Below are 25,087 nucleotides of genomic sequence, written 5' to 3'. Positions count from 1 at the left end.
GGTTTTAACTCAGCACAATGCAAACGTGCCTCTAAAGATCTCCCTGAGACGGCAAAGGGGCCAGTCCAGCTTGAGCAGCTCCCTTGCCTCTCGGTCAGCACAATCACAACCACACCCTTGAAAATGCAGTGCAGCGCCACTCAATTTGGACGAAGGACGGCCGCGTGTCGAACCCCCGCCTAAGCTCCAAAAGCGCAGTGATGAGGTCTCCGATGAGCACGACGACGAATTCCTCTTGCAGAATGAGAGCGAGGAGACAGATGATCGCCCAGGAATACCTTTCGACGAGGATGTCTTCGAGGAAGGCCTCGTGGAAGTTGAGCACCCATTATGGTGCGAGGAAATCTCTGTTCTTCTTAACACGCAAGAGTTCTCTATCAGCATCATTTGGTCTGACGGGCTACGAAAGGCGCCCAGAAAGCTCGACCGCGGGAGCAGAAGGACCATTGAGCAAAAATTTCAATCATTGACCGTCGAGGAAGCCAAAACTCACAGAAAGAACTCGCCTGCCGTCTGAGTTTCTTGCGTGGGTGTAGACAGGGAGCATTCGAGCTTCCTCGCTGTAGCCTGACAAGGAGTATTCAAGGAGTATTCGTACATTCGTGCGCTCATGCAGGATGAAGACAGGGAGCATTCAGGAGCCACGTCAGGGATGGTGACAGGGAGCACCTACTTGGCCACCTCATTTTGAATTGATTCAAAATCTATCGATCGTCCTTGTCAGACACAGCATAGACCTTTGGAAGGGATTCTGGTTTGAAAGTGGTCCATATCCCATCCGCTTCGATTGCTTTGTAGCTTATCCTCAGAAGTCGACCAAGACGACGTTCCTAGGGAGTTTTTAAGGTCATTATTCTTGGACGTGTGAGATGCGAAGTGATGCTAGCAACTAATGGTATGAATGCTCCTTGTCCGTATGCGAGCGCTCATTTGAGTGCTTCTTGCTGAAACAATATGTTGGTATAATGCAATCGCCTTCTATGAATGCATGCATACAGGCATAACCTAACCGTCCGAAAAAACGTGAAAGGTATGCCAATGTGCTATACTCAATTCTCACCCTCCCCTTCATCCTCCTCGTCCGGCATCGACGACGCCACCCACCCAACAGACGACGCATCCCAGCCGGCCGGCGGCAGCGGCATTGAATAGTTCATCAGACTCTCGGGCAGCATCTGCGTCGCTGAAATCACTTTGCCGTCGAACGAGGCACCAGCATTTCCGCCGCCGCCGACGCCGCTGCTGTATAGTTCGAGGCGCTGCCGTGTGGCCGGTATGTTTTCAGTGTTTGCGTGTCGATTACTCGTTGAAAGTGATGGGGATGTGGGTGAGGATGTTAGGAGGAGAGCAGGCGGAGGTCGAGGGGTTGATGAAGATGCCGCTTGGGATGGAGAGGAGCGTGTCTTGCGTGATCGCGGCCGTGGGTTGCGTGCGTGTGTTGCATTTGTTTTCGAATTGCTGCTGGCGAGCGGCGACTCTGGTATGCGGTCATCTTGTCGCTGCTGTGATCGATGTTGAAATTGTGCTTTGGGCGTCTGCGACTCTATTGGGTCATCGGTAGTCGAGGCTTGCGAGGGGATTACAGTCCTGTGGGACGTTGATTTCACGTCTTCACTAGAACGGGCAGTTTGATGCCGCGCTCGCCCTAGTTTCTGCGAGCGAGACTTTTCTCTTTGCACTGACGTTGCTCGTGCTGGTGTCGCCTGTGTTGTTTCGGCGACGGTGCTGACTTGGGAGGGATGTTGTAGGGCAAAGGGTTGCGAGGTGCGCGATTCTTGAGTTGGCGTATGGGTTGGGGTTGCTTGGGTAGGAGGTGGCGCGCGTGGTGTTGGAAATGAGGAAGTTGAAAATTCCTCATCTTCGTCCTCCTGCTCGGCATTTTCGTCTTCGACGTCTTGCTCTTGATTGTCTCCCGCCCGGGTGTTTTCCTCTTGAACATCTTCCCCGAGAATTGGAGACTTCTTTGCTGGAGCAGGACTTGCAACCACACCTGCCTCATCTTCATCAAAGTTGAAGGATCTGCTGGCCTGACTTGTACTCGGTGATTCTGACGCTGCTTCAGGCGTAGCTCTATTCTTACTTGGTGTGGTTTGCCCTGGTGAATCCAGTCCACATGCAGCGTCTATCTGGTGGATCATGGCCTGCGTTTCTTGCCCGATGGCAATGCCTCTTGGGCTCGCCACCCCGAATCCCTCTTCATCACTGAGATCCTGGGAGTCTGAGATGTGCGATCGTTCGGAAAGCAATTTCGGTGCCACTTTGACTACGTTCGTCTCAAATGCCACTCGCACGCCTCGTCTTTTGACCGGGGTGGGAAACTTGGGTGGTGGCATCTTTGCACGGTCCCGACTCTTGTTGTCTTGGTTTCCATTTGTCGACAGCATCTTCAGAGGCGACCTCCCATTGTAGAGTCCTCGCTTTCGCAGAACAGATAGCGGTGTTAACGGCGTGACTGGCGGCGTTTGCGACGACGGAATCTCGCGGGGACGGGGTCGACGCGGAGTCTGCGGCGAATCTTTTACTCCGTCTGAATTTGCGCCATGAAGCTTGTCTCCTTCATGGTTCTCCTCATTGTCAGAGAAGCCGTAGAACACTTCCTCGGTGTCTTCATTTTCGTTTTGCTCGCCAGCCACGACTTCGTCATATTCGTCGTCGTCCGAGGGCAGAACCTCGCTTTCAAATCCCTCTTCTCCATCTCCCTCGCCCTCTTCTTCCTGTTCCTCATCGTCGGACGGTACCACGAGAGGATTTATCCACCCAATCTGCGTCAGCGTCTTTTGCGACGGTCCTATGCGACGTCTCCTTCTTTTCACCGGCCGAGGGGCATGTTCTTCGTCTTCCGATTCTTCTGCCGCCGATCCTCTCGAAAGGAATGAAACTTCGGGCACGATTTGCGTGAGCGTCGATTGTCGGTATCGTGCGGCATTACTGCGCGGAGCTCGAGCCGAACGAGGGCGGGTTGGAGATGCTTTTGCATGACGTGGTGTGGGACGAACGGAATCTTCTGGGTCTGAGTTGCGTTTTCGAGTTCGAGGGGCCATTTTTATCCAGAGACGATGGCCTGGTGAGCTGGGAATCGTTGGTGGTTGAGTGGCGCCCTCCTGGCATCCCCGACGCGTCGCAACGCGTATTGACGCGACAGCCCTTATCTAAACACCGCCATATCGCCGGACAGCCTCCTCCCAGACGACAATTCGACCCCTTCGACCTGAAAACACCGTCTACAGCTAGCGCTGACCAAGAAAGGCACATCGCTTTGCTACCGCGCAGTCCTAGCCGCCCTCAGTTCCGCATCACGTCTTCGGTTGCGGACCGCTTCTGGCCAGCCAACTGCTTCCACGGAATCCCCCACATCCCGACGGCATGGTCCTGACACGGCGCCCGCACGCTCACCCAAGTCCGATGGCGACGTACCTAGTCCCCGCGTGTGTAAGCTGAGGGGTAGCTCGAGATCCCTTGCTTTGTATATGAGCTTGACCTTTTCAATCTACCTTGGCCAATTGATACCCTCTTCGACGCCGCCATGCCGAACCAAATCAAGGACATTTACCACAAAGACGAGACGTCGTTTCCGTACGTTTACGAGCAGAATGCCACAATTCAGCTGAGATCCAGCGAGGGCCTCGTCCGCTGCAATGTCTACCGTCCAAAAATCTCGGAAAGGGTGCCTGTCCTCGTCACATACGGACCTTATGGCAAAGACATTCCCTACAAGGAGTAAGAGACGCCTCCAATGTTATGGCGAACAAAACTCAATGGCCGTGCAGTTTCCACCCCAAATCCTTCTCCGAAGTCAACCCTGATCACCGCTCCGAGCACTCGGCATGGGAGACGCCAGATCCTCAGTTCTGGACCTCGCATGGCTACGCCGTCGTGCGCGCAGACGAGCGCGGTACCGGACAGTCGCCGGGCCTGCTAGACACCATGTCCCGAGGCACCAGCGAGGCCTTTTTCGACGTGGTCGAGTGGGCCGCCGAGCAGCCGTGGTCATCGGGTAAGGTGGGCTTGCTGGGCATCTCGTACTTTGCTGGATCGCAATGGCGCGTGGCGGCGCGCAAGCCCAAGGGACTCTCGGCCATTGTGCCCTGGGAGGGCATGTCGGACTATTACCGCGACCGCTGCCGGCACGGCGGCATTCTCTCTAATGCCTTTATCCGCTTCTGGTGGGACCGCCAGGTAGTGTCAAACCAGTATGGACGTCCCGGCCGCGCGGCACGCAACTGGGGACCGGACACGCTCGAAGGAAACCTGCCGGAGGAGGAGCTTGTCAAGAATCGTCAGGACCAAAACATTGACAATCTCAACAACCATTTCCGCGACGACCTTTACTATGCGTCCAAGGAGTACGACATGGCCGACATCCAGGTGCCGCTGCTCTCGGTGGGCAACTGGGGCGGCATTCTCCTACATCTGCGCGGCAACGTCGAGGGTTTTGTAAACGCAGGCTCTGAGTTCAAATACCTCCGCATGATAACGGGCCGCCACGACCTACCCTTCTACTACAAGGAAGAGGTCGAGGTGCAGCGCAGCTTTCTCGACGCGTTCCTCAAAGGCGAGGACCGCGAGGGGTGGTCGAAAAAGGGCGCCGTGCCGCCCGTCGACATTGTGCTGCGCAAAGGCGACGTGGGATTCAACGACGCAGCCGCCGAACGAGCCTACGCGCGGCGCACCGAAAATGAGTGGCCCATTGCGCGCACGCAATGGAAAAACTTCTACCTGACGCCGGAGCAGGGGCTAACGAAAGAGGCGCCGTCCAACCCACAGCCGCACAAGAAGCTGAGCTACGCGGCGCTGGGCACGCTCGAGAAGCCGTCCGCCATCTCCTTCACGACGGCGCCCTTCGCCGCCGAAACCGAAATCACCGGCAACGTCGTCGCGCACCTCAACGTCTCGGTGACGGCCGACGCCACGGGGCCCACGCCCACCGACATCGACCTCTTCCTCACGCTGCGCCACATCTCGCCGGCCGGGAAGGAAGTCTACTACACGGGCACGGCCGGCGACCCCGTCCCCCTGACCAAGGGCTGGCTGCGCGTCAGCCTGCGCCAGACCAACCCCGCGCACCCCAAGCACCGCGCGCACCTGCCGTGGCGCGAGTACACGCGGGCGGACGCGCGCGCCGTCATCCCCGGCGAGGTGTACGGCGTCGACGTCGAGGTGTGGCCGACGCAGGTCGTGCTGGAGAAGGGGGCCAAGCTCGTGCTGGAGGTGGCGAGCGGCGATACGCAGGGTAGTGGCCTATTCTTGCATGATCATCCGGAGGATAGGTATGTTGTTGATCACACCCCTTCTTGACGCTTCGTTGTGCGGTCGTGGTTGTGGACTGGCTGGCTAATTCGTTGTAGGTCTGAGGAGAAGCTCCGCGGCACGAATCACATCTCCTTCGGCCCCAAGTACACCAATTTTGTCACGCTGCCCGTCATCCCGCCCAAATAGACGCGGGACTGAGTGTCTCTGGCCGGCTAGATGGGGAATGAATGGTGTGCGAGTAGAGAAAAGGTGGCGCTGTCATTGAATTCAGGGACAGACTTAGCCCTGGCCCTCTTCCCCGACCGTTTCACTTGGATGTAGAAGTTGGAAAGTAAGGAAAGGGAACGCGTCAAGTTTGAGGGGGCGCCGTAAATACTTAGGAAGTATTGGCAATCTAGAAGTGGACATCATCAGCTTTACCCTTATTCGCCTTGTGTTGCCGTCTGTCCGTCTCTCTGTTGATACTTCTGCCAGTTAAAATATTGGGATAATACAGCGCGTACAGTGCAATCCTTGTTCTCGCTGTCGATGGAATGCATTGCAACGGCGGAGGGAGCAGAACGGTGGCGAGGATATTGCACCATTTGACTACTTCTTGTCTGAACTTGTAGAGACACATGAAGGGACCAGAGCTCATGACGTAGCTACCGTGAGGATACAACAGACCAAGAGAGAAAGACAGACGCCAGACAACAGGCCTGTACCCTCTTCCCCCTCCACAGCCCCTCCGCCCCCCCTTCCCACAACACGCCTAAGCCGCCGACTCGACCGCGGCGGTCTGCCCCCGCTGATCCGGCCACACGCCAATAGTAAACTGCGAATTACACATATTCGTCAACTCCCACGTCTCCGCCTCCAACCTGCCAAAATCGCCGCGATCCTCCTCATCGCCGGCAGCACCCGCAACAAACATGATGGCCATAAAATGATCATCGGTCCCCTGCGCCTCGCGATACTGCGGATGCTTCATGAGGCGGGTGACGGCGCGGCGCAACTCGGGCCCCGAGTTATTGCGAAACACGTCCTCGACGGCCTGGCGGAAGTCGAGCGACGCGGGCTCGGGCGGCGTCGGCTGCGCGAAGTTGTCCGCGTGCCGCACCATCGGCCAGTACACGTTGCGGTACAGGTTGTGCACGGCGCCGCCGCTGCCGATGAGCAGGTAGCCTTCGGCGCGCAGCTGCCGCAGCGCTGCGCCGATCTTGACGTGGTAGTGCGGGTCGAAGCGCGCGTTCATGCTGATGAGCGTCGTCGGCGGGCAGCCGCCGGGGAACATGCGGATTAGCACCAGGTACGTGTCGTGGATCCAGTCGAAGGTGGTGTTGCCCTCGGCGGCGAAGCCCGCGGCGCGCAGGAGTTGGATGCAGCGTTCGCCTGTGGCGAGGTCCGGTTGCAGGACGTAGTCGACGTATTTGCTGGGGTGCACGTAGGCGACGGGCGATTTGTTTGGCGTGGGGTTCATGGCGACTTCGACGCGGTCGGCGTCGGCGTCCCAGTGAGCGCCCTGGAGAGTTGTTAGGGGGTGTTGTGGGCAAGTGATTAAAGGGAGACTCACCATCATGACGACGCCTTTGATGCCGTGGGCGAGGGCCTCGTCGCCGCACTTTTTCCAGTAGTCGGCCGACGTCGACTCCTCGCCCAGCATCATGGTCGAGCCATGCGAGAAGAAGTGGACGGGCGTGAGGTTGTTGGCCGGCATTGTGGAAGTGATGGTTGGTGGTTTGGTGAGGTATCCCAAAAGACCCACTGAATGAGTGGCGGTGGATGAGGCATTGTCAGAGTTATTTGACGCGCCCGACGAGCTGAGGCCGTCAAAGAGGTGCGGTGGGTGCGACGCTAGCTGACGACGGGAGCTACAGGCTGGCGGATGGTGGCGTTGGCGTGGTCCAGTGTGGGGCCGAGATGCGCGAGGGGGAACTGTGGGAGCGGCTGACGCGACCGAGGAACCAAGCCTGAGCGGAACCGCCGAGAGTCTTGGTACGGGCCTTCGGAATTGAGAGTTTCGCTCTGACTTTGCTCCATGTGGACGCCCGCGTTGGTCGTCATGTCGGCAGTTTATGGTGTCGTTGCTTGTTCGACAGGGAATAGAGAAATATGCCGAGACCCTGACACCGTCCCGAGGTTTTCTACACGAGAAATAAGCTTCAATTTCTTGTTTTGATTGTCAGGTGAATGAGTAGCTTCACGTTTCTCTATTGACACTGCATGGGCACTGATGATTCAACATGCGAAAAGACCAACCAGTGACGGTTGTCCACATCACCACTCTCCTCCAATCTTGTAGCCAACATCCCAAATCTTTCCCATTGTCGCGTGCCAAATCCTCGAAGTGTTCTGCCCCCGATCAGCAAGCAATTACTCCATCATCACTCAACACCACTCACAGCTTCGACCCTGACGCCCAAGAAGAGCATGTAGACAAAGACGCCCTCTGCTGGATTGAGATAGGTCCGGCGCGGCGTCATGTCCAGCTCGTGGTTGATGGGACGATAGTCGGGAATGCGACGGCGGTCCGTAGGCCAGTCCTCTGGGTTGCGCACGCCTGGGACTGCCGGATGAGGTTCAGGAGGCGGGGCGACGTGGGTGTTTTGGCCGCGCACGCTGTGGTGGATCTCGTAGTCGGCGAGGACATTGTGTGCATTGTAGACGGCCGAGTTTTGGGTAGTGGTGACGGACATGGTCGCGGTTTGCTGGATCGACTGTGGTGAGGTTGAGTTGGGGTTTGGAGAAGAAGAATCGTGTAGTCTGCGTTGGAGACTGGAATGGAATATTCAAGGAGATCTGACAACTCGGCCGATTGGACATGCAGCCTACCGTCCCTCAGGCCGGCATGTCAGCTCAGGGCCAAGGCCAAGGGTTTGGTGAGGTGAGACCGTGAGGTTAGCATTACCAGGACCAGGACCAGGCGTGCGGGTGGCGGGTGATTGCCCCGCATTCGGGATGTGGGGAGCCCCGGTGTCCCCAGTGTCCCCAGACCCGTCTCGGCCAGCCAACCACAGCTCGCCCTCCTTCTAGCTCACCTCCCCCTGTGCAGCCACCTCTAAGCTATGTGCCACTAGGTAACCTGAGCTGATGGCCGTCTGGACATCGTCTCGTCTCGGCCTCCGCCTTGGCCTTGCTGCCTTTCTTCTTATGTCTTTTTCAATTGATCACGCCCGACCCGAAACCTGCCCGCGTCCGCCTCTCAGTTGCAGTCAGCAAGCCACGACGAAACAAAAATAAAGAGCGAGATATACCCAATCGTCTCGTCAGCTCTTGCTTGAACCTGACCATCACCATGGCCTACCTCAAAGAATCCACGGCACGCGACCTTGCCCGCGTCAAATCCACAGCCACAGACGGCCGTCTCGCCAACATCTACTGGCGACAAGACCAGCTGCGCGCGCTGCACAGCGTCCTGATCCAGCACGAGAAGGAAGCCCTGGCCGCCATCGAGCATGACGCCCCGCGCAACACGCCCACCGAGGCCAGGCTCGAGTACTATTTGACACTGTCGGCCGTGAAACAGCACTATGCGAGCCTCGACCCGCAGAGGAGCCTCGACGACGAGTACCGCATCAAGCACGGCAAGGACGCAGCCGACAGACGCGATGCCGTGGGCATTGTCTATGTGGATCCAACGGCCCACACCCTCTTCTACTCGGCCCTCGTTGCGTTGGCGGCCGCCATTGCGGCGGGCAACTGCGTCGTCCTGGAGGTAAGCAGCACTTCACTTTGCAACACCATGTCAGAGGAGAGAAAACGGCACTGAAATGACCGCAGCTCGAAACAACGACGCTCCGCCGCGTCCCTGCTGTGCTTCAAACAGTCCTCAAAGCAGCGCTCGACCCAGACGTCTACGCCATTGTGCCTTCATACCCCTCATCTCTGGACCCCTCGACCACAGTTCAAGTCCTGCAGAACGGCGCCCGTGACGGCGTGCCTATCCACCCACATGACGTCGTCTCGCCAACGAGTGCCCGCGTGCTCGCAATCGTCGACCGCACGGCCGATGTCGCCGCCGCGGCGCGCGACTTGGTTGCCGCACGCTTTGCCTTTGGCGGCCGCAGCCCGTACGCGCCTGACCTGGTGCTCGTCAACGAGTTTGTCAAGACGCCATTTCTTGAGGCGGCAGTGCAAGAGACAATCCGTTTTCTGGCCGAGGGCAGCAAGTCAAACGGAGTGGCCAATGGCGACGTGAAGCCGCGTCGGGAAAAGGAAGACGCAGAGTTGGCGGGACTCAAGGCGGCCGACGGCGTGCGCGTCGTCACGTCTGGCGCGAACGGCGCTGTAGTCGAGATCGAGAGCCGGTGAGTCGTTCCCCTCTTTCGTCTTCAGACCTCCAAATCCCAAGCTCTTGACCCCTGGCTCCCCCTGTTCCCCCTGGCCACACGCCCACACAGCCTCCAGCTAACAATGGCAATGACAGCACATCGCCTCTCCTGTCCCAGCCCCGCAAGATCTCCACGCGCCTCCTTGCCGTCCACGCCATCTCCTCGCTCGACGACGCCATCGACCAGTCCAACCGGCCACTCAGCACACCCACCACCACCTCCACCCGACAAGCACAACAAGAAGAACCGCAGCCACCGCTCGCCGCATACATCTTCGCCGCGCCCGCCAGCGCAAAGTACCTAGCGCAGTTCGTCCGCGCGCGCGCCACCCACAGCAACCACGTGCCGAGCGAGAAGCTGCTGGGGCCGGCCGTGCCCACCGCCTCCCCTGCCTCCACTCTCTCCCCCTCCTCCACAATCACATCCTCATCCGCCTCATCCTCATCCCCAGCACCGCTCTACGACGCAACCCTCTTCACAACCCCGCACCCCGACTTCGCCGCGCCCTCCGCCCTCTCCCACACCATCACCTCCCTCCTCTCCACCCCCACCCCTTCAGCCGCGCAACAGCCCACCGCCCTCCTCGCGCCGTTGGCCACGCGCGCGACGGCGCCCCTGCCGCCGAATAGGAAGTATAAGAAGGGCGTCGGCTTCTTTGAGCAGGGCATCTTGATTGGGCTGGGTTTGACGGCGGGTCCAGTCTTGGTGGGCGTGGTGGCGGCGGCGTGGGTTGGTGGGCGGTGGGCTTGGGGCGTGTGGTGTGGGAGGTGAGTGAGGTAGGTGGTGTGTGGTTGATCGAATGGGGGGAGGGGGGTGAGGAGCGGAGGAACGGAGGGAGGCGGTGATGGGAAGGGTATGGTGTTTGGTCTTGATTGTCTTCTTTGGTGTGGGTTGTTGCTGTTCTGTTGGTACTGTACTGTACGTATGGCTAAGTGTTGAGTCGACGCATACTCTTTCCTCGTGGTATTTTGCTGGAGAGGTGGAACAGACGGCTTTAATCTACGCCCGTCAGCCTAATAGTCAAATCAGTCTAGCAATATCGCCATCCATACCTACCTCTTAGAGTACCCAGCCATGCCATGCACGTAGATACATAGACAACCCAGGTCCGTATGCAGGCAGCTAGGGAAGAGGGTCTAGGAGCATTCAACGCGGTGCGTGGCAGCGCAGCCCATCCCAGACAATCAAGACTTCAGAAGACTGCTCTCTCTCTCTCTCTCTCTGGCACGGCCATGCGATACACGCCCGCATTGGGTGAGGACGAAAGCGGTTGCGGCGCCAACGTGTGGAAGAACCTGCTGGTTGAATTGTTGGCCCTGCCCGACGATAACGCCACTACCAGCGAAGGCACCGACGAGACCGACACGGATGAAGATAGGGAGGCCGGTGATTGAGCACGTCCCATCGCGGACCCATTTCCTTTCTTTTTCTCATTTCCTCTCCTTTTCTCATTTCCTTTTCAGTGACAGTAATGGGAGGAGGAGGACAGTAAATTCCTAATTAAGGACGACTCCATTACATCAGCTACCACTGTCACGGTCCGCCAATAGTTGGGGACGCCTCAGGTGAGTGAGGTAGGCACCGGCTGGTGGGCTTGGCAGTATGAGTAAGCAGATAGCACAAGTAGGGCCCTAGGGCAAAGATAGAAACAACAACAATACAACCTTGCTTGAAAAAAGACAACGGTGTCCGAAAATGAAATGCGGAACAGGTCCGGCCGGCACACAAGAGAAGAGACTGGGCGCCGACAAGTGACGACATTCTGGCGAAAGATTGGCACTCAGCTGTCCAATATGCGGCATTGCCGAGCAACTACTGCTGTGGCAGGTTTGGTAAGGCTTACGAGCATGCGAGCGTGGGTGAGAGCTTGGTTGGTCAGCGGCCAGTCAGCAGAAGTACCTGGCGGGCAGGCAGCACGTTAAGCGACGTCAGAACTGTAGATGGTTGAGGAGGAAGGAAGGAACCCTGCTGCAGATCAGTTGGCTCGCGTCGGCGCAGACCGCCAATGACATAGTACATGTAGTTCCCCGTCATGGTCGGTGTCAAAAGACAAAGACTCTGGGCATGGCGGCACGATGAACGACTGCTCCCGGAGCGTGGCTGTAGCGATGGATGAACGCTCCCTGAGCGCGACTGTAGTAGCGAATGAACGCTTCCCAAGCGCTCGCACTGTCAGGTCTGGTTTCTTTCGACACTTATCTTGCCTTCACGCTTGAGCTTGCGCGGCACCATGTTAGTAAGTCACATTTCGGCAGCGGCAAGAGCAACATTAGCAGTACGCAGCAAGGATGACAGGCCAAGAAGCCCATAACGATACGTCGAGCCGGAGGACCTGTCAGCAATACATAGCGCATTAGACCCGGACATCAACGGAGGAGACGACGTCATCAACACAAGCCAAGCGACCAAGCAAGCAAGCAAGCAAAAAGGTAAAGAAACTTAGCACAGTTGCAATTTTCTCTCTCGTCGGTTGAGCCGTCAAAAGCTTTGTCTGACATGGTCATCGAGGCTTGTAGAGGCAAGCCGGATTCTCCCTAAGTCTTGCAATCGATGATCAGTATCAGTGCTCTGCCCCAACTCAGCTTTGGGATACTCGTCACGATCAATACTCCAAGACCAAGCCCCCCTTGTCCCCCGAAACGCCGTGCGCCGCTTTGCCCAGAATTTCGCATTCAGTTGTCTTCATCTACCTGCTGGTAAATGTGACGGGTGCGCGTCGGATCCTTGCGCATTTCTTGGCCAGAGCCAGTGAAGCCGACTGCAAGAGTTAGCCTAGCCAGACATCAATAAAGAGCGCCACTGGAAGATTCACCTCTGGCGTTGACGCTCGTTCCCAGACGAAACATGCTCTCCTTCTTCTTGCCCTTGCCCTGTTGAGTGAATTGCTGCCATTTGCTCTTGTTCTGCTCGAGTTCCTTGGTAGCCTTGACCTTTTTCGGAATCTTGGCCGGCCGGGCAGGCCCGTCGCTGACCTTGCTGGGCTCCTTTCGGGCCTGGCTGGCTAGGACGGGGTCGATGTTGGCTGCAGCCGAAATGACACCCGAGGTGTTTGGGGGAGTTGAAGCCGCCGTCGGCATGACTGGTGAGCCATCAGCTTTGCGCTTCCTGTCATTGGCAAAGGGCTTGATTTCATGCGATGCCAGGCTCTCCGTGTCCGGGTACTGGGTGAACTTTATGTGATATGTTGGGGACGTGGACGAGCCCGTGATGCTCAGGATTTTGGCCGGGTAGAAGCCCCTGTCGCCAGACTTCCACTTGGCCAACACAGTGTCGTTGACCTTGTACGTCTGCGGGGCAGAAGACTCGTCATCAGCGGGCGACGGGGCGGCCTTTTTGAAGGCGGGGTGGTTCTCGCGCGACCATTTTTCCTTGACGGGCGGCGATGGATCTTTTGGGGCAGGGAGGCGGGCTTTTTCCTCGTCGAGGAGAGTGCGCAACTCGTCGACGCCCGACTCGAGCTCTGTCTTCAACTCGAGGTATCCGGCATCACTTGGGTGGATCTCGAGCTTGGCATTGACTTCTTCGAGCTGGAGAGAGAGTCAGGCAGGTGACGTAGATGCTCGCGAGTGAGACAAGTTACCTGGCGGGCAAACTCCTGAATCGAATCTTCGATCTCTTGAATGTTGCTACTCATTTTTCCCTTCAGTTCCGATCGCGGGGGAGCAGAGCCCAAAGCAGACAGACGTTACCGGAGAGATGTGGTGACGCGCAGCGCAGGCAGGTGGGCGAGAGGACGTGTCGTGGGCGCAGCGTGGAGAGAGAGTGGATGGTTGGGAGGCGCGCTGGGCTGAAGTCGGTCGTGGCTCGCGACGATGAGAGCGGCGGGCCGCCAGCGCCTGATGCGGCTTAGCGCGGGCCTGGCGGAGATCTAAGGCGGTCACGCGGAGATAAGATAGCGGCAGGGCACGTGATGAGCGGAAGAATGTCGGCGACTTTTGCCACCGCCCGATGCGGCATAGTCGGCAGAACTCCCGTCCGCCCGCCCCGTCCAGCGCAGCAGATACGCTTCGATCCTCTTCTCTTTGTGAGGGGCCAGAGAGAGAGAAAGAGAGAACTCCGCCCGTCTTCAATCCTCCTCCGCACTCCCCCAAGCCCGCATCTCTCCCACCCGCATCGCCATTCCGCACTCCACATGGGCGCAGCTGCTCAGCCCTAGTCAAATCCAGTGCCGCCCTAAGCTCCGATTACCAAGCAGGAGCCCGAGACCGAGCTGGCAGCCTTCGACGACCTTCCCGCCAATCTCCACCACTCAGACCCCCCGGTCGCTACAACACGGCCAGAGCTACTCCTCTTCAGGCCCAAAGCCCAGACCAATCTGATCTGACATGCGTCTTTCTCTCCCAGCCCTCCGCTCTCCGCCCCTCCCCTCCGACCAACGTCTTCGACTCTGCCTACGTCTCTGACGTCTCTGCCAAAATTCGCCTCCAGCAACCACTGTTGCGCTCAAACTGTCCCTCCGCCGCTGGCTCCAACTTTCACCATCCATCATCAGGCCCTCGAGGTACGCGAGCCCTCCGGCACTGCCCCGACTTTTCCTCGTCAACCCAACGTCACCACCGCCTCGCTCTGAATCAATCCGCCTTCAGCCCGAAGCCTCTTGTATTTGCCAACTGACGGCGGTGAACAGTAGGGCCTCTTCCGCTGCGCTTCTCTCTGCGGATGCTCGATCCGCGTGCCTCGCCGACTCGGGACAACTGACGCATCCAAATTTCTCTCAACTGCCCTCTGGTCCACTCCGACCATTTTCCCAATCTTGCGTTATTAGATCCCTATCATGGCAAGCGCCAATAACCAATTCAACCCAAACCTTTACCTCACTCCAAACCAACAAGACTTGTTGGTGGCAGCGCTAAACTCCAACTCGGCCGGCCAACCTGGAAAGTCTGCGTCATACTCTTCGCAAAACAAAAGGTCCGATAGCAATCCGCAACAACAATTTCCTCTCGACGGAATGGACCCTTCATTCTTCACATCGCCGCAGCAGGGCGCCGACTCGGAATATGGCGCCTTTGGTCTGGAAGAAAGTCCGTACGGCGAGTTTTTGGATGTCGACGGGACATTCGACTTTGACCCCAACGAGACGGGTGACCTCTTGATTGGCGGTCTGCCTGGAGAGGGAAACCAAAGGTCTCCTGACGGCGAGTCGAGCGAGAAGCGCAAGACACCCCCTGAAGAGAACGATGAAGATCCGAAGCGCCGAGAAGGGGACGAGAAGCAGGCAAAGAAGCCCGGCAGAAAGCCACTGACTTCAGAGCCCACGACCGTGAGTGATGACGGTGCGTCATCGTGAATCTTGCTAACGTGGCCAAGAAACGCAAAGCCCAGAACCGAGCGGCCCAGCGAGCATTCCGCGAGCGCAAGGAGAAACACTTGAAGGACCTCGAGACTAAGGTTCAGGAGCTCGAACAAGCGTCGGATGCGACCAACCACGAAAACGGCCTGCTCCGCGCTCAAGTCGAGAGGCTGCAGATGGAGTTGCGGGAGTACCGGAAGCGCTTGTCGCTGAATGCCTCGGGCGTTGGAAAGACCCAGACTGGATTTCCTTCACTTCTGTCCAACGCCTCGCCTGGAGCCAACAACTTTCAATTCGAGTTTCCCCGCTTTGGCGCCCTTCCTGGCTCCCAGCTGTTGAACAATGGTCCTTTGTCCAAGAGCTCCAACGCTCCTGCGGGCGGCCGGCAAAACAGTGCTGGCCGGAGTATGAGTCCGAGCAGCAACACCAATGGAGTTAGGTCTCCAGACAAGGCATCAACAGGAGCCAGCCCTAACTCCCACCACTCGCCATCTACAAATGGCACCGGTAACACTGCCAACGGATCGCCCACGCTCAACGGACCGCGCGGTAGCGTGTCCAGCTCGACTGGAGTCGGGCGCGTCTTCCAATTCAACAGCAACGCAAACTCAACGAATGATTCGCCATCGGCATCGTCAGTGTCCAACTACGGCGCAAACTCGTCGTGTGGTACCTCGCCCGAGCCGAGTCACAATTCGCCCGGCAACGAAAAGATCAAGGATTCGCAAGGAAACGGATACGCATGTTACGGCAACACCGAAGGTGAGGTCACTTTCTGCGAAAAGTTGAACGAAGCTTGTGGCAACCCTCGCAACCCAGTCCCTCGCGCCCTGTCCCAATCTAACGACAAGCCAGCTCCAATGGCTGCGACTCATCAGGCGCAAGTGTCAAAAAGTCCTGGAAACGACTTTGGCCTCGATTGGCTGGCAACACAAAACGACAACCAATTCAATCCTTCGCTGTTTGGGGATTACCGCGAATCGCAAGTCGCGGTTGTGGGTGATGGTGACTTTACGGGAGGTTTCTTCAACGATGCGTTCCCAGCAGACTTTTCAGCAAGCCCATTCAACTTTGGCGATGGCCCGACGCCTGGCGCAGCCAACAAACAAAATCCAATGGAAGCCATTCAAAGGATGCAAGATGGCGATGACGATGAGGTTGTTCCTGGCGAGGATCCAAACAACCTCCTCAGCTGTCACAAGATTTGGTACGTGACCAGGTCGTTTATATTCTCGCTCTCACTGACACTGCACAGGGACAAACTCCAAAACCGGCAAGACTTCAAGGATGGCACCATTGACATCGACGGCCTCTGCACCGAGCTTCGGGCCAAGGCGCGCTGCTCAGAGAGCGGCGTCGTGGTTGACAGCAAGGACGTCGAGGCCGCGCTCAAGCGTATGCCGGAGAACGCAGTGTTGTGATGCGCAGACAGACGTTTTGACGACGACGAATGTATCATAGATACGCAACAACGGTAACGAATCAAATCACCTGGGCATCATCTAAACGGCGCTTCTCGGCATATGGAGTCAAAACTACTACGGATACCCCTCTCATCACCATACTTGAGGTGTGATCCTCAAGGGGAACTACCGGGAATGGGACTGGACTGCTGGGAAACTCTGAGACCACTTTCTAGGCGCGGTCTCGACCTTTCCCCCTCTCTCCTTTTAGCCTTGGGAGGAAAATCCCCCAATGGCTACAAGCAAGCAAGATACAAGCAAGAACAAGAATGACCACGACACGATGGACGAAACAAACTCTGCTCTCTCTATCGAATTGCTCGCCGCCGGCCCCCTGGCAGGCATGAAACCGCGGGTCTCTGTCGTTCCTTTTTGTCCTCTTTCCTTTTTCTTTCTTTGCTGCTCGTCACCTTTTGCCGACCCCCCTGATATCCCGTGCATGACGTCATGTCGAATCAGCGGGGTGCAGGTTTCCAACCAACACAAGAATTTCGAAAGCCCTCCATCCCTCAAAAGAGACGGATCACGGAGTTTAGTCTGACTGGCTCTTTTTCTTTTACGGCTTGTGTCTTTTGGCGGCCGGGCGCGCGGGCGGTCTTGCACACATCAGACTCCACGTCGCGCTTGACGTGCTCGACTGCTCCGCACCGTCGCCGTCTTGCTCTTTTCTCTACTCGCGTTTGTGGCGTTTGCTTTGGCTGCTACGGTACGGTGGTGGTGCTTGACTCTTGTGGCAATCGAATCGAATCGTCGGATGTTGCGCTTCCTTTTGCTCCTTTTGCTTCGTCGCACTTGGTTGTTGTTGCTGCTGCTGTTGCTGTTGCTAGCAGGCTCGCGTTTTATAGTCTGATCCATGGAAAGCTTCTTCTCTCATGACATGATTGTCTTCCATAACGTGCAGATGGGCTACGCTGATTGACTGAGTGCGGCCTGCTTTGATGTCAGTGGCCCATCTGGCTGCGGTGGCGGATGACTGCTCCCTGTGCGCGTCTGCAGTCGCGATGAAAGCTCCCTAGGTGCTGCAGTAATACATCAGTAAACTATCACTGCCTGCGTGTAGTCATGTACGTGGCTGGGATGCAGGGGATGGTAGCTACATAGGCTGGCGGCTGCGTCAGTCTAGGCGAAGTAGTGTGGGAGTGTGGGAGTGTGGGAGGTGGTGTAGTACGGTAGGTGGGCACAACTCGCTTTTCTGTGCTTGTACAGGTTGGTTGGGGTGTGGGGCGTGTTGTACAAGAGGGGTGGGTGGTTTTTGCCTGCCTGCGTGGAGTAATGTAGGCAGACTAAGGCTTTAAGTAGGTAGCGTGTCGATGGCGCGTGGTGTTTTGCTGTACAAGTCTGCAATGCCATGTCACTGCTCCATATGTTACGGACAATTGATGTGTTGATTATGGTAAACCCAGTGATAGACACTACGACGCGTCCACCTTCTCCTCGTCCTTCTTCTTGTCGTCATCCGTCGACAGCCCCTGCAGCTGCGCCCTGAGCCCCTCCTTTCCCACCTTCATGGCTCGATCCAGCTCGCCCTCTTCTGCTCGCAGCCTGTCTCTGCCGTACGCCAAGTCTCTCCGCTGCCGCCGCTTCTCCTCCTGCACTCTGCGTTCTCTCTCCGCCAGCGCCTTTTCCCGCCGCTCCCTCTCAATCTTCCTGCGCTCCATCTCCTCCAGTTCTTCGGCGGATTGGCCGGTCAGTTCCGGCGGTGGCGGAAGCGTCGAGATGTACGCCTCGATGAGCGGATCGCGGACCGACGCGGGCAGAGAGATGTAGCGCAGGTCGCGGAGCAGCGTGGACGGCAGCGCAGCAAGCGACGTGGCGCGGTTGAGCTGGGCGACCGGCATCGACTTGAGGAGGCTCGAGAGGTCCGACTTGCGCGTGCTCTCCGGCAGCTTGAGCCGGCCAATGTGCTCGCGGTACAACTTCTCGCGGTCCTTGTCCAGCAGCTTGGCGTCCCTCATCCCGGGCTCCTTCTTGTATTTCCGCCGGAATTCCGGCCAGTACAGCTTCGGCGTCGCGTGCTTGTGCAGGAATGTCAGGAAGGGGATCGCTGGGTCTTTCTTCGCGGCTTTTTCGCGTTGTTCTTTGAGCGACTGCGCCTTGTCGCGCGACCATTCGTCCCACGCTTCTTTGCGGGATTTCATGTTGGGGAGGACCGTGTAGCGGTCGTCGTCGATGACTCGGCCTTCTTCGATGATTTTCTCCCACGTCCAGAAAGGGTTGCAGTGGTGGTCCTCGAGCATGTCCCTGAAGAGGGCCCTGGAGTCTTCCTCGGACAAAGGCAAGTCTCCACCTTCGCCCATGTCTTGGTCCTGGTCGGCTCCAGCATCAAATCCATCCTGGCCCATGGCCTCAAGCTGCCACGCTATATCATCCTCGTTGAACTCAACAGCCTCTTCCTCCTCTGCGTCGGTCCGTTGTCGTTTTGAAGGTCCGTCTTCCTCTTCAGCGTTCTCGTCGTCGGTTACCTCGACCTCTTCATATTCATCGCTGTCGTAACCCTTGGCTTCTCTCGTAGGAACGACATGGGCAGCCTCTCCTTTGCCATCCTCGGCAGCCAACGCAGCTGCAGCCTCCCTTTCCTCTTCAACATCACTTGGCTCGCCCCGCTCTCTCCTTTCCTTCCTCTCGCGCTCGATCCGGTCAAACTCAATCACTCCCTTCATCACGTCTGCTGGAAACTTCCAAAAACTCTCATTCGTCTCCGGGTTGTGAACGAACCGCCTGCCCAATTTTGTTTTGACTAGAAGCCATGGCGAACATTCGGGTATGCTGTATTTGTGCTTGGGCCGGTCCTGTGGCTCATGGCGCCGGCGATCCTGATGGTGGCCTCCTCGAAAGTTCCCACGCCCGCCTCGAGCCCCTGGGAAGTGTTGCTGGGAAAATTGCGGGTTGAAGCCTGGCTGCTGGTGTGGTGGTGGGCCGGGAAATACATTTTGGGGAAACGAAGGCGCGGCGGGAGGTTGAGGCGGAGCTACCTGCGGCACAGCACCGGGGCGCTGATAGGTAGACTTTTTGGTCTCATGGTTGTAGTAGTATGTGTGGCCTGGCAAGTCAGAAGGCCGTCTTGATGTTTTTCAATGCTGTTGCTTACCAGATGGCGCCTTGTGCTCCGTCCAGCCCGGGGGTAGGGGGGCTTGGGCAGTTGATGCTGGGGGCTTGGGCGGCGGCTTGTAGGTCGATTGGAGCATCTTCCTGGGGTTTAGAGGAAGAAGCGCAAAGATCAGAGAGTCGGACAGAGCAAGTCAGTTGCAGTGACGCTGCAACGGTCTTGGCGCGGCCGGGGTTGACGGGGAGCAAGGGTGGCCGCTGGTGGCTCCCATTTTGCGTGCAGGCCGCCTTAATCAGCGGCCACGACTTGGAGCGGCGCGTCGTCAGGTAGCTTGCTTGCCTGGAGCTCGCCGCCTTCGACATCAACCACCGCAGCTTTCCACACAACTCCAACCATCAAGCCTCGCCCCTCCCTCCTTTCTTCATTACCTCGTCCCCGCCCTGCACACCCTCCTTGCAAAATGTCCCGGAGATACGATTCGAGAGTGAGTCCGTCCCAGTTTGCCGGGCGAGCCTCTCCGCCGCGGTAGCTTACACGCAGCTCGCAGACCACCATCTTCTCGCCCGAGGGCCGCCTCTACCAGGTCGAATACGCGCTTGAAGCCATCTCGCACGCCGGTACAGCACTCGGCATCCTCGCCAAGGATGGCATCGTCCTAGCAGCCGAACGCAAGGTCACGAGCAAGTTGTTGGAGCAGGACACATCGGCGGAGAAGCTCTACATCCTCAATGAGTACCTTGACACGGCCCGGACGCCCCATTAGACCACATGCTTACGGTGCGCCCCCAGCAACATGATCTGCGCAGTAGCCGGCATGACGGCAGACGCCAACATCCTGATCAACTACGCCCGACAGGCCGCCCAGCGCTACCTTCTCACCTACAACGAGGACATTCCGTGCGAGCAGCTCGTGCGCCGGCTATGCGACTTGAAGCAGGGATACACTCAACACGGCGGCCTGCGTCCGTTTGGTGTGTCCTTCATCTACGCCGGCTACGACCCCCAGCGCCAGTTCCAGCTGTACCAGAGCAATCCCTCGGGCAACTACGGCGGATGGAAGGCCACGAGCGTCGGCGCCAACAACGCGAGCGCGCAGAGCTTGCTGAAGCAGGACTACAAGGAGGACTGTGACCTGAAGGAGGCGTGCGGCCTGGCGGTCAAGGTGTTGAGCAAGACGATGGATTCGACCAAGCTCAGCAGCGAGAAGAGTATGTGAACACGACGTCTCTTTTGCGTTGGCAACGCTAACCGGTGCAGTCGAATTCGCCACGGTCGGAAGGACGAAGAGCGGCAAGGTGTACCACCACTTGTGGAGTGCCGAGGAGATTGACGCCCTTCTCAAGGAGCACGGACTGGCCAAGGTCAGCGATGCGGAGATGGAGGAGTGAATTGGCACTGCGAAAGCCTAGACCGCAGACAGAGCAGCATAAATGGCAGGGTCAAGAGCAATTCTCACTTGAAATGAATCACGACCGACTAAGAAGTATCTACCCGGCATCACCTTGGGTGCACTTGGCTGCCCCATGCGCCTCACTTTGTTTTAGAGGGCCATTTCAAAACGAAGTCGCTGTCCACGATTGAAACCTCCAAGGCGGAACCAAGATATCATTTGCTCTGTAGTCCAATAATTTGACCTAGATCCATCTGCGCACACTCCCAACCATCAATCGCTCAGCAGCCACTCTGGCTCCGCATCCTCGTCTTCCGGATCATGCGAGGGCAACGAATCCCTCTCGCTCTCCGAGTCTGCAGTCCCAAACCCACCCTTTCCCTCCATTGTTGCTTCTGCAGGAGCTTGCCGCAGGCTCTCCTCAGTGATTTCGTCTCCGTCCACACCTTGTGCTCGCCCTTCTTGGCCCTCGCGCTCTGAAGCCGGCTGATTGACCGCCTCGCCAATCTGCGTCGAGCCCTTGGCAGGGTCTAGATTTTGTTGCTCTGTGCTCGCAGCGTCGTCGTCTGCATTTGGCGCCGCCGCTGCGACTGGTGATGGCGCTGGCGGGCCCGCCTGCAAGATTCCCTCGGCGGCAGCTTTGTCCTTGCTCTTGGAAGGGGGCCAGACTATCGGCTCGTCCGCTTCTCGGATGAAGCCTCCAGCGCCGTCGTCGTCGTCGTCGTCTGGGAGGAACCCGCCGCCCTCGCCGAAGAGAGACGCGGCGCGTTCTTCGGCAGCGGCGTCGCGCTTTTCGTCGGTGAGAGGCGCGTCGGGTAGGAAGCCTCCCCCTTCGTCTTCTGGCATGAATCCGCCTCCGCCCATGATAGCCTCGTCGTGCGTGCCGTCCGAGCCCAGAGACGCGCGAGGGCGGAGTGCAGCGTGGTCGAGGATGCGGCGGTCAAACAGCGACGGCGACGGCTCTCCACCGTCAGGCAAGAACCCACCGCCGCCATAATCAACAATGTTGGCTTCTTGCGCAAAGAAACGACCAGCCGTCGGCTCTGCGACGGGCTCGTCGGCACTGATGGCAGGCAAGAAGCCACCGGCGGCCTCGGCCTCGACCATTTCTTGCTCCTGCGCGTCCTCCATCTCCCTCCGCCACGCCTCCTTCTCCTCCGCCGTCCCGTACTCCTCCTGCACGCGCCGCACAATCGCCAGGCCGCGGTAAAACTTGCGCCATAGTCTCAGTGCCTCTTTGCTTCGCTTGCGCTTTTCTTGCTCAGCCTCCATCTCCGCTAGCCCCTGGATGATGGCCTCGACGGCCTCGCGGTGTGCCGCTGCTACGACTGCGCCCTCGACCACCGCCGTCCCGTGTCGCCCTTTGAACTTGAAGCCTGTCACCGCGTCCGCGTAGTCCACGCCTAGCAGTTTGGCCGCTTGCCGTGCCCGCGGGTGCCGCACGTGCGCGCCCCCCGCCGGCACCATCGACGGGACGTAGACATCCAGGTTACCAAAGGCGTTGCGCGGGACGCGGCCCGAAGGCGAGACGGGCGGCGCGACGTACGGCTCCGTCTGGAAGGCAGCGTAGAGGGCGACGCCTGCGGGTTCATCGTCGGCATCCACCTCCGCCGCCATGTCGTCTCTGTCTACGGCAAAGGCGCCTTTGCGCGGCTTGCCGTGCTTGAGCGGCTGCTCGCCAGCCTTGACGGTGCGGCCCACGCGGAACCACTTGTCGGCGCTCTTGAGCGAGTGCACGTCGCGGCGGCGGTAGATGGGCGCCAGGTTGGTGCGCGCCGCAGAGCCCAGGTTGACCTGGCCGACCTCGCGCCTGGGGTGGATCACCTCGTTGTGGCGCAGGTGCCGCTCGAGCACGTAGTGCGGGTGGTTCTTGAAGTCTTGGATGCTCTTGGGCAATTCCTCCGCCGCCTCGCGCTTGGCCAGCTCGGCGTCCTCGATCTGGTCGCGGTCGAGGACGTCTGCGCGTCGGAACAGCTTGAGTGCTTTGCGGTACCACCGCTCGCCTCCTGGCGTGCTCTCTACTCGTGTCTTGAGCGTCTTGGCGTTGTATGCTTTGGCGTAGCGCCGCGTCACGTCTCGCGCGACGCCGCTGTCTTCGAACGCGAGAACATAGCTCATGCTGACTTGGGCGTCGCTGAGGGGTGGCTCCAGGCGAGAAGGCCTGCCCACTGTGCCGGTAGCTATTGGGTCTACCGCAATCCATTTTTGCTGGGCGGTATTGAAGGCCTCGACCCAATAGACTGGATGGGATGGTTTTGACAAGGCCGTCCTCTTCTTTGATCCAGCAACTGGAGTGGTTGAACGAACAGGGACTTGGCCCCCAAAGCCTCGCCGACCAAATAGACGCTTTGGAGGTGTGGGCTTGGGGCTTGGAGGGGCGATGAGCTCCTCTGCATACACCGTATTCCTCTGGTCATCAGAAGCTGGGGGAGGAGCTTGTCCAGCAGCCGAGAACGGCAATGTCTGCAGGGAACACACGAGCCTCGTCTTGACGCCTGCAGCGCGGAGGAATGCGCAGAACAGAATCGCTCCCGTATCAGCGGAACCTTCGAAAGCTGTGGCAGCCTTTCGCAAGTCCGAGATACCTGCCAGCGAGTCCAAGTTCTCGAATATCTTGTTGAATTCGAGATCCTTTGCATCGTGCGCCCATTTTGCTCTTCTCATGCCTACGGATGTCAATTTGAATTTTTTCCACATCTCGACCGCCAGCCCCAGACCGTCTGTGAAAGACGTGGCAGCTTTGAACTGCGACTGGTTTGGGTCGGGAGCGAAGAAGGATTTTAGCTTTGCGTTCAGAAATCTTTTTAGAGAAGCCTGGATCATGTTGTCAGAGACAGATATGCTAGAGGACTAGGTTGCAGTACCTGTACTTTTTCATCATTGCACCACGCATTCCTAATGTGAGAATTGAACAGTAAGCATAGCAGATGCATCTTGTGCAGATGGACCCTTGACTGCTTTTCTGCAGCTGTCAATGCTTTCCTACGAGCTCTGGCAGGAGTCTGCTGCGCCGAGGCTCCATCTCCAGCGTTTATTTGCAGTGTCTCGCTCTCCTCTTGGTCGGGAGCCTTGAGCAAGTATTCTGCGCTGGTCCCCAGATCAACGTCCTCCCAGTCCATATCATCACTGTTGTCCGATTCGGAGTCATCGATGATGGTCTGGAGCTTGGGCTGTGTTTCATTTTCGGGGCCAGAGGCGTGTTCATTAGTCTGCGTGACCAACACAGCAACCTCCTCATTCTGCGTCGGCTCGTCGACCTTGCGCCGCTTTGAAGGCCTATTTGTTTCCTCGGGAGACGAGCTCTCGCCAGAGAGCATCTTTGCATAGACGCTTGGAATATCATCCTTGGTCGCTGCACGTTGGCGAGTTGCGCGCGTGTTCACACGGCCTCGCCCTCGTGCCGCGCCCGCTTTCCTGGCTGTGCTCGCCCTCGCTTTCGCCATGTTCGCGACGTCAAGTGTGGCCGATGTGTCGTCATTGGTGTGCGGCGGAGCCAAGGGATGCGATCATTCTTCACATGTCCAGTGACCAAAAAGTAAGGCCAGTTCGGCTGGCGAGAGCGACGGAGAGCTCGGCGACGGGAAATTGGACGGGGCGGGTTTGCGGTGAGAGGACTAATCGTGAAATGCGTAGGGTATAAGCAACCGGTGAAGCGGATAGCGAGGTCGAGAAGTTGGAAGAGGGAAAGTAGAGGAGGCTTGGAGGTTCGGCTTGGTGATATGCGCCGAGGCCGATGACGTTGTCACCCAGCCGAGCCGCCGCTCTTCGGTTGTCTACGCGAAGTCAGCTGCATCGCGTCGCCCTTGACTGCGTCGACTTTACACCGTCAACACCTTTGCCTGTCACTCTGCAACTATCGCTGCAAGGGCCTCGCTCCGCCGCCATGACCTACCTATCGCAGCAATGGGGGCGCGGCTGTGCCATAGGCCGACTGCCTTCAGTACCCCACACTACGCACTCTACCACTGCCCACACTAACCGGTGGCTCTGGTCATGAGTTCGAGCAATGGCGTGCGGGAGAGAATCCAGCCGTGTCACCGTTTCCTCCATTCTTGATTGACACGGCCAGATTCAAGGTGGGTGCCACAGCGTGTTTCGACTCGATGCCGCCATCCGCCCACTCACTAGTTTGACACTTTTGACAAGCCGGCCCAGATGTCAGGGAAAGCGTGCGAAAAGATTCAAGCCCACCAATGTTTGGCGCCAAGGGAACCCGGGCACCTCGCCGTCGCCCTAGCACAAGGACAAGACGTGGACTTGCCAGAGCGAGTGGTTCCAACCCACCCGTGCACACTGTGTCGTCAAAATCATTTGGAAAAATGCTCGAGTTACCGT

The 25,087-nt window shown here is 58.1% G+C and overlaps 13 protein-coding genes across 13 annotated transcripts; 6 read left to right on the top strand and 7 right to left on the bottom strand.

The window, feature by feature from the left end:
• Positions 1 to 1,049: 1,049 nt before the first annotated feature.
• Positions 1,050 to 3,041, bottom strand: J3D65DRAFT_604217 (uncharacterized protein; the record flags this gene model as incomplete). The annotated part of the gene is made up of 1 exon (XM_066798256.1): positions 1,050 to 3,041. The coding sequence occupies one exon, from the start codon at positions 3,039 to 3,041 to the stop codon at positions 1,050 to 1,052; it is 1,992 nt and encodes a 663-aa protein (XP_066653470.1).
• Positions 3,042 to 3,219: 178 nt separating this feature from the next.
• On the top strand, positions 3,220 to 5,821 carry J3D65DRAFT_628866 (Alpha/Beta hydrolase protein). The gene is made up of 3 exons (XM_066800675.1): positions 3,220 to 3,717; positions 3,768 to 5,267; positions 5,346 to 5,821. Exons 1-3 carry the CDS (start codon positions 3,524 to 3,526, stop codon positions 5,434 to 5,436), a joined length of 1,785 nt encoding a protein of 594 aa, XP_066653469.1. The 5' UTR covers positions 3,220 to 3,523; the 3' UTR covers positions 5,437 to 5,821.
• Positions 5,660 to 7,372, bottom strand: J3D65DRAFT_628860 (Extradiol ring-cleavage dioxygenase, class III enzyme, subunit B). The gene is made up of 2 exons (XM_066800674.1): positions 6,803 to 7,372; positions 5,660 to 6,751 (listed from the first exon to the last, which is right to left on the bottom strand). Exons 1-2 carry the CDS (start codon positions 6,944 to 6,946, stop codon positions 6,002 to 6,004), a joined length of 894 nt encoding a protein of 297 aa, XP_066653468.1. The 5' UTR covers positions 6,947 to 7,372; the 3' UTR covers positions 5,660 to 6,001.
• Positions 7,350 to 8,241, bottom strand: J3D65DRAFT_628858 (uncharacterized protein). The gene is made up of 2 exons (XM_066800673.1): positions 7,632 to 8,241; positions 7,350 to 7,581 (listed from the first exon to the last, which is right to left on the bottom strand). The coding sequence occupies exons 1-2, from the start codon at positions 7,923 to 7,925 to the stop codon at positions 7,507 to 7,509; spliced, it is 369 nt and encodes a 122-aa protein (XP_066653467.1). The 5' UTR covers positions 7,926 to 8,241; the 3' UTR covers positions 7,350 to 7,506.
• Positions 8,242 to 8,280: 39 nt separating this feature from the next.
• J3D65DRAFT_628857 (aldehyde dehydrogenase PutA) lies at positions 8,281 to 9,647 on the top strand. Its single transcript, XM_066800672.1, has 2 exons — positions 8,281 to 8,944; positions 9,010 to 9,647. The coding sequence occupies exons 1-2, from the start codon at positions 8,525 to 8,527 to the stop codon at positions 9,538 to 9,540; spliced, it is 951 nt and encodes a 316-aa protein (XP_066653466.1). The 5' UTR covers positions 8,281 to 8,524; the 3' UTR covers positions 9,541 to 9,647.
• A 278-nt stretch (positions 9,648 to 9,925) lies between these two features.
• J3D65DRAFT_421768 (uncharacterized protein) lies at positions 9,926 to 10,867 on the bottom strand. Its single transcript, XM_066796111.1, has 2 exons — positions 10,613 to 10,867; positions 9,926 to 10,559 (listed from the first exon to the last, which is right to left on the bottom strand). Exons 1-2 carry the CDS (start codon positions 10,639 to 10,641, stop codon positions 10,019 to 10,021), a joined length of 570 nt encoding a protein of 189 aa, XP_066653465.1. The 5' UTR covers positions 10,642 to 10,867; the 3' UTR covers positions 9,926 to 10,018.
• Positions 10,868 to 11,746: 879 nt separating this feature from the next.
• Positions 11,747 to 13,384, bottom strand: J3D65DRAFT_421777 (uncharacterized protein). The gene is made up of 5 exons (XM_066796112.1): positions 13,296 to 13,384; positions 13,141 to 13,228; positions 12,373 to 13,087; positions 12,161 to 12,318; positions 11,747 to 12,100 (listed from the first exon to the last, which is right to left on the bottom strand). Exons 2-4 carry the CDS (start codon positions 13,192 to 13,194, stop codon positions 12,233 to 12,235), a joined length of 855 nt encoding a protein of 284 aa, XP_066653464.1. The 5' UTR covers positions 13,195 to 13,228; positions 13,296 to 13,384; the 3' UTR covers positions 11,747 to 12,100; positions 12,161 to 12,232.
• On the top strand, positions 13,381 to 14,254 carry J3D65DRAFT_421557 (uncharacterized protein). Its single transcript, XM_066796109.1, has one exon. It carries the CDS (start codon positions 13,509 to 13,511, stop codon positions 14,172 to 14,174), a length of 666 nt encoding a protein of 221 aa, XP_066653463.1. The 5' UTR covers positions 13,381 to 13,508; the 3' UTR covers positions 14,175 to 14,254.
• Positions 13,951 to 16,519, top strand: J3D65DRAFT_421596 (transcription factor PAP1-domain-containing protein). Its single transcript, XM_066796110.1, has 4 exons — positions 13,951 to 14,061; positions 14,191 to 14,823; positions 14,871 to 16,060; positions 16,109 to 16,519. Exons 2-4 carry the CDS (start codon positions 14,335 to 14,337, stop codon positions 16,272 to 16,274), a joined length of 1,845 nt encoding a protein of 614 aa, XP_066653462.1. The 5' UTR covers positions 13,951 to 14,061; positions 14,191 to 14,334; the 3' UTR covers positions 16,275 to 16,519.
• A 173-nt stretch (positions 16,520 to 16,692) lies between these two features.
• On the top strand, positions 16,693 to 17,468 carry J3D65DRAFT_628842 (uncharacterized protein). The gene has a single exon (XM_066800671.1). The coding sequence runs from the start codon at positions 16,764 to 16,766 to the stop codon at positions 17,190 to 17,192; it is 429 nt and encodes a 142-aa protein (XP_066653461.1). The 5' UTR covers positions 16,693 to 16,763; the 3' UTR covers positions 17,193 to 17,468.
• Positions 17,469 to 17,682: 214 nt separating this feature from the next.
• J3D65DRAFT_573415 (FF domain protein) lies at positions 17,683 to 19,640 on the bottom strand. Its single transcript, XM_066797648.1, has 2 exons — positions 19,405 to 19,640; positions 17,683 to 19,356 (listed from the first exon to the last, which is right to left on the bottom strand). Exons 1-2 carry the CDS (start codon positions 19,499 to 19,501, stop codon positions 17,729 to 17,731), a joined length of 1,725 nt encoding a protein of 574 aa, XP_066653460.1. The 5' UTR covers positions 19,502 to 19,640; the 3' UTR covers positions 17,683 to 17,728.
• A 71-nt stretch (positions 19,641 to 19,711) lies between these two features.
• Positions 19,712 to 21,127, top strand: J3D65DRAFT_628838 (nucleophile aminohydrolase). The gene is made up of 4 exons (XM_066800670.1): positions 19,712 to 19,846; positions 19,910 to 20,094; positions 20,152 to 20,570; positions 20,620 to 21,127. Exons 1-4 carry the CDS (start codon positions 19,823 to 19,825, stop codon positions 20,748 to 20,750), a joined length of 759 nt encoding a protein of 252 aa, XP_066653459.1. The 5' UTR covers positions 19,712 to 19,822; the 3' UTR covers positions 20,751 to 21,127.
• J3D65DRAFT_628836 (uncharacterized protein) lies at positions 20,853 to 24,556 on the bottom strand. Its single transcript, XM_066800669.1, has 2 exons — positions 23,617 to 24,556; positions 20,853 to 23,566 (listed from the first exon to the last, which is right to left on the bottom strand). Exons 1-2 carry the CDS (start codon positions 24,193 to 24,195, stop codon positions 21,026 to 21,028), a joined length of 3,120 nt encoding a protein of 1,039 aa, XP_066653458.1. The 5' UTR covers positions 24,196 to 24,556; the 3' UTR covers positions 20,853 to 21,025.
• Between the last annotated feature and the right edge of the window lie 531 nt (positions 24,557 to 25,087).

This window comes from Phyllosticta citribraziliensis (genome assembly GCF_038025025.1).
Source record: "Phyllosticta citribraziliensis strain CPC 17464 chromosome Unknown J3D65scaffold_8, whole genome shotgun sequence".
Lineage (NCBI taxonomy): Eukaryota > Fungi > Ascomycota > Dothideomycetes > Botryosphaeriales > Phyllostictaceae > Phyllosticta > Phyllosticta citribraziliensis.
This window is presented reverse-complemented; position numbering and strand designations above follow the sequence as displayed.

What these genes read in the sequence shown, in the direction of transcription:
- J3D65DRAFT_628860 (XM_066800674.1), bottom strand. Translation starts at nt 6,946, where the DNA reads ATGCCGGCCAACAACCTCACGCCCGTCCACTTCTTCTCGCATGGCTCG. An exon ending in TCAAAGGCGTCGTCATGATG is followed by an intron (nt 6,752 to 6,802) that starts GTGAGTCTCCCT and finishes ACAACTCTCCAG; the next exon opens with GGCGCTCACTGGGACGCCGA.
- J3D65DRAFT_628842 (XM_066800671.1), top strand. Translation starts at nt 16,764, where the DNA reads ATGTCGAATCAGCGGGGTGCAGGTTTCCAACCAACACAAGAATTTCGA.
- J3D65DRAFT_573415 (XM_066797648.1), bottom strand. Translation starts at nt 19,501, where the DNA reads ATGCTCCAATCGACCTACAAGCCGCCGCCCAAGCCCCCAGCATCAACT. An exon ending in GGAGCACAAGGCGCCATCTG is followed by an intron (nt 19,357 to 19,404) that starts GTAAGCAACAGC and finishes CTGACTTGCCAG; the next exon opens with GCCACACATACTACTACAAC.
- J3D65DRAFT_421596 (XM_066796110.1), top strand. Translation starts at nt 14,335, where the DNA reads ATGGCAAGCGCCAATAACCAATTCAACCCAAACCTTTACCTCACTCCA. An exon ending in TGACTTCAGAGCCCACGACC is followed by an intron (nt 14,824 to 14,870) that starts GTGAGTGATGAC and finishes AACGTGGCCAAG; the next exon opens with AAACGCAAAGCCCAGAACCG. An exon ending in CTCAGCTGTCACAAGATTTG is followed by an intron (nt 16,061 to 16,108) that starts GTACGTGACCAG and finishes GACACTGCACAG; the next exon opens with GGACAAACTCCAAAACCGGC.
- J3D65DRAFT_421768 (XM_066796111.1), bottom strand. Translation starts at nt 10,641, where the DNA reads ATGGCATGGCTGGGTACTCTAAGAGGTAG. An exon ending in CTGGGTACTCTAAGAGGTAG is followed by an intron (nt 10,560 to 10,612) that starts GTATGGATGGCG and finishes TGACGGGCGTAG; the next exon opens with ATTAAAGCCGTCTGTTCCAC.
- J3D65DRAFT_628858 (XM_066800673.1), bottom strand. Translation starts at nt 7,925, where the DNA reads ATGTCCGTCACCACTACCCAAAACTCGGCCGTCTACAATGCACACAAT. An exon ending in TGGGCGTCAGGGTCGAAGCT is followed by an intron (nt 7,582 to 7,631) that starts GTGAGTGGTGTT and finishes GATCGGGGGCAG; the next exon opens with AACACTTCGAGGATTTGGCA.
- J3D65DRAFT_628866 (XM_066800675.1), top strand. Translation starts at nt 3,524, where the DNA reads ATGCCGAACCAAATCAAGGACATTTACCACAAAGACGAGACGTCGTTT. An exon ending in AAAGACATTCCCTACAAGGA is followed by an intron (nt 3,718 to 3,767) that starts GTAAGAGACGCC and finishes ATGGCCGTGCAG; the next exon opens with TTTCCACCCCAAATCCTTCT. An exon ending in CATGATCATCCGGAGGATAG is followed by an intron (nt 5,268 to 5,345) that starts GTATGTTGTTGA and finishes AATTCGTTGTAG; the next exon opens with GTCTGAGGAGAAGCTCCGCG.
- J3D65DRAFT_628838 (XM_066800670.1), top strand. Translation starts at nt 19,823, where the DNA reads ATGTCCCGGAGATACGATTCGAGA. An exon ending in CCCGGAGATACGATTCGAGA is followed by an intron (nt 19,847 to 19,909) that starts GTGAGTCCGTCC and finishes CGCAGCTCGCAG; the next exon opens with ACCACCATCTTCTCGCCCGA. An exon ending in AAGCTCTACATCCTCAATGA is followed by an intron (nt 20,095 to 20,151) that starts GTACCTTGACAC and finishes GTGCGCCCCCAG; the next exon opens with CAACATGATCTGCGCAGTAG.
- J3D65DRAFT_421777 (XM_066796112.1), bottom strand. Translation starts at nt 13,194, where the DNA reads ATGAGTAGCAACATTCAAGAGATCGAAGATTCGATTCAGGAGTTTGCC. An exon ending in TTCAGGAGTTTGCCCGCCAG is followed by an intron (nt 13,088 to 13,140) that starts GTAACTTGTCTC and finishes CTCTCTCTCCAG; the next exon opens with CTCGAAGAAGTCAATGCCAA. An exon ending in AACGAGCGTCAACGCCAGAG is followed by an intron (nt 12,319 to 12,372) that starts GTGAATCTTCCA and finishes TAACTCTTGCAG; the next exon opens with TCGGCTTCACTGGCTCTGGC.
- J3D65DRAFT_421557 (XM_066796109.1), top strand. Translation starts at nt 13,509, where the DNA reads ATGCGGCATAGTCGGCAGAACTCCCGTCCGCCCGCCCCGTCCAGCGCA.
- J3D65DRAFT_628857 (XM_066800672.1), top strand. Translation starts at nt 8,525, where the DNA reads ATGGCCTACCTCAAAGAATCCACGGCACGCGACCTTGCCCGCGTCAAA. An exon ending in GCAACTGCGTCGTCCTGGAG is followed by an intron (nt 8,945 to 9,009) that starts GTAAGCAGCACT and finishes AAATGACCGCAG; the next exon opens with CTCGAAACAACGACGCTCCG.
- J3D65DRAFT_628836 (XM_066800669.1), bottom strand. Translation starts at nt 24,195, where the DNA reads ATGGCGAAAGCGAGGGCGAGCACAGCCAGGAAAGCGGGCGCGGCACGA. An exon ending in GCAATGATGAAAAAGTACAG is followed by an intron (nt 23,567 to 23,616) that starts GTACTGCAACCT and finishes AACATGATCCAG; the next exon opens with GCTTCTCTAAAAAGATTTCT.